Source organism: Muscardinus avellanarius (assembly GCF_963383645.1).
Source record: "Muscardinus avellanarius genome assembly, chromosome: 1".
NCBI classification, from domain to species: domain Eukaryota; kingdom Metazoa; phylum Chordata; class Mammalia; order Rodentia; family Gliridae; genus Muscardinus; species Muscardinus avellanarius.
Genome location: NC_137786.1, coordinates 225569272 through 225577414, shown reverse-complemented (window position 1 = coordinate 225577414; position 8143 = coordinate 225569272). Strand labels below are relative to the sequence as shown.

The window sequence follows — 8143 nt, the reverse complement described above, 5'->3', positions numbered from 1 at the left end:
CACTTCCCCAATAACACTTCCCTGGCTCCACTGTAGTTTCTTCGCTGTTATCTAAAGTTCCTTTGGTATCCCAATTACTCCTAGTTTCTGCGTATGAGAAAAAATACATGACCCTTCGCTTTCTGTGACTGGCTAATCCCACTTAACATAATGCTCTCCAAGTCCATCCACTTTCCTGCAAATGACATAATTTTATTCTTTTTTATTGCTGAGTAGAAATCCATTGTGTATATCCCACAATTTTGTCATCCACGCATCTGTTGACGGACACCTAGGTTGGTTCCATAGTTCAGCTATTGTGAATTGTGGTACTATAAGCATGGATATGTACACATTACTATGAAATTCTGTTTTAGGTCGCTTTGGAAAGATACCCAGAAGTGGTATAGCTGGATCATATGGTGGATCCATTCCCAGTTTTCTGAGGAATCTCTGCACTGATCTCCATAGTGGCTGTGCCAATTTGCAATCCCACCAATAGTGTAAAAGAGTTCCTATTTCCTCACATCCTTGCAATTATTGTTGTTTGACGTCTTGATGCTTGCCATTCTGATTGTGGTTAGATGAAATATCAGTACAGTTTTGATTGGCATCTACCTGATTGCTAATGACGTTGAACATATTTTGATGTATTTACTGGTCATTTGTATTTCTTCTTTTGTGAGATGCCTATTTAGTTCAATTGCTCACTTCCTGATTGGATTACTTGTTTGTTTGTTTGTTTGTTTTTAGTGTTAAATCTTTTATGTAACTTGTACTCTTTATAATTGTAAAGGTCATCAAAAACAGGAAGTCTGAGAAAGTCCCCAGACAAGATGCTAGAGACATGAAAGCTAAATATAATGTGTACACTGCATTGGATCTTGGAGCAGAAAAAAAAAAAGACACTGGGCAAAAACATGATCTCAAAGATATTCTCCTTGTCCTAATGGCCCATAAAGAGGGGAATGTGATGGTTAGTCATCTGAATTGTCATTTTTACAGGATTATGATATATTTAAGACTGTGGTTTTAAGTATGTGGATGAGATGATTGGCTTATGCAGTGGCAGGTTGAAGGAGAGATCCGCCCTGAATGAAGGCAGCACAGTTTTGATAAGCACAGGACCTGGATAAAAAGGAGAAAGCTGGGAGTGGTGGCTCAAGCCTGTAATCCCAATATTTGGGAAGCTGAGACAGGAGGATCCTGGGTTTGAAGACAGCCTAGGCAAGTTGTGAGACTATCATTAACCTAGGGAGACCCTCTTTCAAAATAAAAATAAAACAGGGCTGGAGGTGTAGCTTGGAGGTAGAATGGCCCTGGGTTCCATCTCCAATATAAAAATAATGGAGAAAGCTGGTTGAAGGCATACATGGTTCTTCCTAAGAAAAACAGGTCTATTCTCACCATGGGTATTGGCCTTCAGCTCTTTGAACTGGACTTTCAGCACTGTTTCTCCGGTCTCCTGGCTCTTCACCTTGGACTGGGACTGCATTGTTCATCACTACTATTGTGAGACTCCACTTCTTGCACTGCTCCACCAGTTGCTGGTTCTTCCAGCTCTCCGCATGTAGGCGGCCATTTGGGTCTACACTGCTTTGGACTGTAAGCTGATTTGATAAATCCCTTTACCATATACACATCCCATAAGTTCTGTTACTCTAGTGGTCCCCGACTAATAATACAAGGAGGAATAGCTATTTCTCTTTAGCTTTCAGGACACATATATTATGGCAGTTTTAGTAATATGAAAATTCTGGGAATTCTAAAAGGTTTTATTTGTGATAATTTCTAACTAAGTATTTAGCACCTTGGTTAACATTACCTGCAAGCCCACATTTCACTGGTAAACTCATATATTTTTCTGAGCACTTATGTTCCATGTGTCAACTACTAGGGAAATTAGATGAGCATATTTTACCTCCTGCTCTAAAACAACTGATTTTTTTTTAGGGCATTCTACCTTTGAGCTACACCTCCAACCTGATTTCATCTTATGTGGAAACAGGGTCTCATAGGTTGATGAGAGTCTCACTACTTGCTGAGGTTGTCCTCCAACTTGGGACCCTCCTGTCTCAGCCTCTCAAGTTCTGGGATTACAAGCATGTGCCACCGTGCATAGCCAAAGCAACTGAATTTAAGAAAGAAATGGAGGATAAAAAATCAATAGTAACATAGCACTTATTATCATAAAACTATTAGTCTCATCAATTCTTCACATTGCTTGACTTTTTTTTTTTTTTTTTTTTTTTTGGTGGTACTGGGGTTCCTGGAAGCCCTTCTATCTCCGGGCTACACTCCCAGACCTATTTTTTTTACATTTTTATTTGGAAACAGGGTCTCCTAAGCCAGCGCGCGTGGCTGGCTTCGAACCTGCGCGATCCTCCTGTCTCAGCCTCCCAGGCGCGGGGATTACAAGCGTGCGCCACCACGCCCGGCTCACATTGCTTGACTTTAAAATTGGGGTAATAGCACACCTGATAGAGTTGTGAGGACTCATTCCTCCATGGGCTTTTAAAGAATGCCTGGTCCATAGGAGGTGGTTCGTAACACTAATAATAATTATTATGTTAATTACTATTATTATTGTACTGAGGATTGAATCCAGTGGCATTCTACCTCTGAGCTACACTGCCAGGCCTATTTTTTTTTTTTTTAATTTTGAGACAGAGTTTCACTAAGATGCTGAGGCTGGCCAGGAACCTGCAATCCTCCTGTCTCAGTCTCCCAAGTACTAATATTATAAATGTGCACTACCATGCCCAGCCAATTACTATTGTTATTTATAAAATTGATCACTGGCAAGGTTAGATCACCATCTTCTTTGCCTATAGGATAACAGGCAGTTCCCTTAGCGCTAGTAAATAGACACCACTCTGTTGAACTGCTGGGCTGCTGACCCAGGTAGTTCCAGGATGACGCGATGAAAAAAAATTCTCTCAAGACAAAAAATTGAGTTGAGAGGTCAGAGGGGAGAAGGCAAGAGAGCCAACTCCTCAAAGGAATCGGGAACCTCACGTTTATTGGCAAATATATACAGTTTAAGTTGTTTTTCTCTAAAGAAGAACTGAGCAATTATGTAGGGTCTTTAGTGAGGCATTTCAAGCATGTTAGTAGTTGGTTAAATCATTTAATCTTTTACTTAGTGCTAGCATAACAGAAGCCAGGATAATTGTATGCTCTCCTTGGGGAAAGTATCTGCATAGAAAGCAAGAGCAGAAGCCATTACCTTCAGTGCCTTCTTCTGATGGGCTTCCATCAAAGCAAGAGGGAAGCTAAAGATCCTTAAGCACTTACTACTGACTCATCATTTCTACATCCTCCTGATGTAGAAATACTTCATCAAACCATGGCCCAAATTTCTGCTTAATATCAGAGATGATGGACTTCATGGTGGAGCCAAACTCAATGACAGAAATCTCATTTGTTAATTCACAAGGGACACCAGCAGTGTGCATGGCCACCAACGAGCCTCTGGAATCAAACACTGGAGAGCCGGAAGACCCAAAGAAAAAAGAGGTGTCATAGGTGATCACATCAGGGTTGAGAAGCATCCCCCTGAAGCTTCGCTGAGTGTACATGTGGATACTTTGTGTGGGTTGTCTTGACTGAATGTGTTCCTGGAATTTCTTTTCTCGTTCACCCTGTGGGATCACAGTACAAGCATCAGAAGACTTATTTTCTCCATTTGGATGGCCGATGATATATATCAACCCACTGAATGGGACGGGACCAATGCCATTATACAGGCCCGGAGATATCTCTCGTCCATTATCCTTCAGTTTCAGGACAGCATAATCAAGCGTTACATCAGAGACCTCGAACCAAGACTCGATGAGAAAGCAGTTCTCTTGTGTTCTGGGAAAATCGTCACGATCTTCATAATCAAATACCACCTTTGTAAATTGACTAATTATCTCTGCCCAATTACTTGGCTCTACTCCTTCTCCCACGATGTTATGTATGACGTGTCGACACGTTAAAATGAACGAGTCTTTCAAAACAAAGCAGGTGGCAGAACCCTTGTTTCCATTATTGTCCCAGTATATGTAGCCAACTGAGTCACTGAGACGGGAAAGAGTCTTGAGCGCTTTCACTGGAATCGAGTTTCTGGTCTGCTTCGCAAAGTTTGTCCTATGTGATTTAAACAATGTTTTATTCTTTGTTTGTTTCATTTCTTCCTTGAGGTTTTCCATGATTTTTTCGCTTTCTCTTTTCAAGCCGGGGTACTCCTCCACCATGTATTCTTTCAACAAAGAAGTGTTTCTTTCCCGTACCTCGGAATTCTGTGCAGCTGCTCCCCTAGGGCTTTTTCTCTTCTCAGTTTCAATCTCAAAGAGCTTACCCTCTAAACCATCAACCAGCTGGGTGCTTTCTATGACGGTGTCCAGATTATTAATGAGTTTCCAATGATCATTCTCCAGAAAAGGAAGAAACCTTCCATCCTTGCACAGAGCATCCTTAATGGTCTCTCCTTTGAAACCATAGACACAGAGTTTGTATCCTTCCTTGCAAAGCTCCTTGCACTTAACAATATTTTTTACAACCTTCCCAACTGCATAAATATAAAATTTGATGCAGTCAGTCGATGCTTTGGCATGGCGGCCAGGTACCTGGTTATTTTCTTTCTGCTCACATTTACTTTTGGAAAATGTAATAGCCACTTGGCTGCTTTCAGGAAAACAACTGAGTGGCATTCCAAGGTTTATGAACCCTTGGATTCCCTCTCTGCCACACACCAGCATTTCTTTGTTGTGCCGATATTCTATCTCTCTCTTGACAGCAGAGAGAGTGTTGAGCGCCGCATATAAGCTAGTGTTGTCGCTGTGTGAGAGCACAAGCTTCCTCTTTTGGTTTTTCTTGCGGCTTACATCCAAGGTGATGATAATTTCCTTTCTTTGGGGTGTGTTCTGCTCTTTTAGATTTTTCTTAGGCGAATGGGGCTGTTGGCCTACCTTCATTTGTGAAATACTGGAACTGTTCTGTTGTTGTCTGGGGGCCTGAAAATAAATGGTAGATACATTTAACTTACTTGTTTTGGTGGTACTGGGTATCAAGCCCAGCCTCCCACCCCCACCAGTCAAGCATCTGCCACTGAACTATATTCAAGTGTTAGGTACCTTAAAACTCTGAATGGGTAAGTATGATTCACTAGATCCGTCATACTTGATATTTTGATGCTAGGAAATAGTATTAATTTTGATTTTCCCCCACAGCTTAATATGTTGCATTTTATTTTTAAAATTGTTGCTCAGGAAGCCGGGTGTGGTGGTGCACGCTTGTAATCCTAGCATTTGGGAGGCTGAAACTGGAGGATCCCGGTTCACGGATAGCCTCAGCTACTTAGTGAGGCCCTTTGCAACTCAGTGAGACCCTGTTTCAAAATAAAGAAAAAAAAATAGGGCTGGGGGTGTAGCTTGGAGGTAGAGCGTCCCTGGGCTCCATCCCCAGTACCACACACAAAAAATTGTTGCTCAGCAAGTATTACAATAGCTTTTTATGAAGGGCTATTTTCATATGGCTGAAATTTGCATTACAACTCATTACTTTACCATGGTACAGCAAAACAAAAAGCACCAAATGGATGAGAAAGCTTTTATCTTAGGTAATATCCACGATAAATTCTTGGAGGGAAGAATGATGTAATCCAGAGCCAAGGATGACTACGTGTACTATTGGTATACTCTAACATAGCACTTATAGGCATACCTTAAGAAAATAGTCCTCAATTTTCGCATTTTTATGTACATCATCATGTGAGATCTTCTGTGACTTTCTCTTGTGACAGCTCATGATGGCTTGGAGATGAAGCAGGCGGTTCACCTGAAACACTAATTTCAAAAAAGTCCTAGTTATAGCAGTGCCTGCATGGCCGTCATTAATCGTACAGAGGGAAGGGTTAATAGGGTTCCTGTCTTTTTCCTTTGTCCCTGGCCTCATTTTCCCCCAGAGATGATAACTTAGTAATAGACAGCTCATCCACCCAGTAAAACCAACCCAACAATAGCTCTCCCTCCATAAAGAAGCACTACATGTCAGGCACTACAATAAACACTTCACAAGCATTATCTCTGATTGTTGATCTCTCCAGCTACTCTGGAAAGCAAGTTAGACCTGGATTTTGCTTTGGGGGAAATTAAGGCTTAGAGAAAGGAGGTGAGCTATCTGCCCAAGCCCAGAGCTAGGAGCAGAGACAGAATTCAATGCAGATGGAAATACTCTACAGAGGGATAATGCGCAGTTAGAAAATCCAAAAGTGTGTTCTAAGTTACATTCATGTTAAAATCTGGTCTCCGTTTACAATAGAGATGGTGTGAGCTATCAAATTACAGAGAACTGGGTAGTGCCATGAAGATAAAAGAAATTTGGCATGAGATTTGAAAAAGCCTTAAGTTACTGCTTTAGTTTTTGGTTTAAAGAGGTATTTTTCCACCAGGCGTGGAGATGCATGCCTGTAATCTCAGTACTCGGGAGGCTGAGACTGGAAGATTGCAGGTTTAAGGCCAGCCTCAACACCTTAGCAGGACATTGCTTCAAAATTAAAAAAATAAAATAAGGTCAGGCTTAGAAATAGAATGCCCCCGGATTCATTCTCCAGTCCCACTTTTAAAATTAAACTAAAAAGATATATTTTGCCCTCTCTCCTCTTATGTCTACTCCAGAGAAAATGAACAATTTAAGTAAAATAGTGGAATCTTTAATAGTGATAAAGGGATAAACGCCAGTAAAGGCAGCATCCAGGTCTGTCGTCACTACCTCAATATCTAAGAATCCAGAAGAATGCCCGCACAGGCAGGCCCTAGAAAAAGACAGATTTATAAAGATACAGGCAATGAACAAATGGAGAAGGTGCGTGATATACTACCACTTCCTGCTTGAATTTACTGTTCATAAAGTACTTCACAGAATCCTTACAACCCTATGAGATGGGTATGGTCAGTTCCATTTTACCAATATAGAACATGACACCTAGAGAGGTTAAATTTTTATTCAAGAAAATAAAAAACTCCAAGACAATATATATATATATATATATATATATATATATATATATATATATAATTTATATATATATATATATTTTTTGTAGTACTGGGGATTGAACCTAGGGGCATTCTACCTTTGACCTATATCCCCAGCTACACACACACACACACACACACACACACACACACACACACACACTTGTTTTGTTTTGAAACAGAGTCTCACTAAGTTCCAAAGGGCCATGCTAAGTTGCTGGGGCTAGTCACAAATCTGTGATTCTCCTGTCTCACCACCCTCCCTAAGTGAGAATATATTTTTGAAACTGCTTGTTGTTGTGTGTGTGTGATACCGATAATTAAAACAAGAGGCCAGAGGCATTCTACCTCTAAGCTACTCCTCCATTCCTATTTTCTTTTTTAAAAAGGTGAAACAGGGCTTTTCAAAGTCACTGAGGGAGGGCTTCAGTAAATTGCTCAGGCTGGCCTGGAATCTGTGATCCTCCTGTCTCAGCCTCCCACATACTGAGATTACAGGTGTGGCTACCACACTGAGCTTGAAATTTTTTATTAAGAACAATTTATAAGACAGAGAAAGAGAGAGAGGGAGGAGAGAGAGAGGAGTATAATAAACTTCCACACACCTATCACATAGTTAATAATTATTCTGTTTGTATAAATTAACATTTCATTTTACTAGATTATTTTACAATTAGAGACACATTATGATATTTTAACCCTAACTGTGGATTTTTTATATGTAAAAATAATTAAGAACGCCGGGCGTGGTGGCGCAGGCTTGTAATCCCCACGCTTGGGAGGCAGAGGCAGGAGGATGGCGCTGATTCGGAGCCAGCCTTGCTGGCTTAAGAGACCCTGTTTCCAAATAAAAAAATATAAGATAGGTCTGGGAGTGTAACCCAGAAGTAGAAGAGCCTCTAGGAACCCCAGTACCACCAAAAAAAAAAAAAATTAAGAACATTTTCTTATATATTCAATGACAATATTCATTTGTCAACATCAAAATCCAATTGAGTATACAAGTTGCCTTTAATTATGACTTGTAAGACTCTTATTCTAAAACACAAAACAAGAGCAAAACCATGGGTTTACTGAAAAGGACAGAGAAGTTGTCTGCAGAATGTCAGTTCCCTGGGTTGCTTCTTCTCATTGGTGTTTAG

General features: G+C 40.5%; 1 protein-coding gene across 1 annotated transcript; it reads right to left on the bottom strand.

Annotated features, from left to right (window-relative positions):
* Window positions 1–3275: 3275 nt before the first annotated feature.
* On the bottom strand, window positions 3276–4940 carry FAM111A (FAM111 trypsin like peptidase A; the record flags this gene model as incomplete). The annotated part of the gene is made up of 1 exon (XM_080691628.1): window positions 3276–4940. The coding sequence occupies one exon, from the start codon at window positions 4938–4940 to the stop codon at window positions 3276–3278; it is 1665 nt and encodes a 554-aa protein (XP_080547754.1).
* Window positions 4941–8143: the final 3203 nt, after the last annotated feature.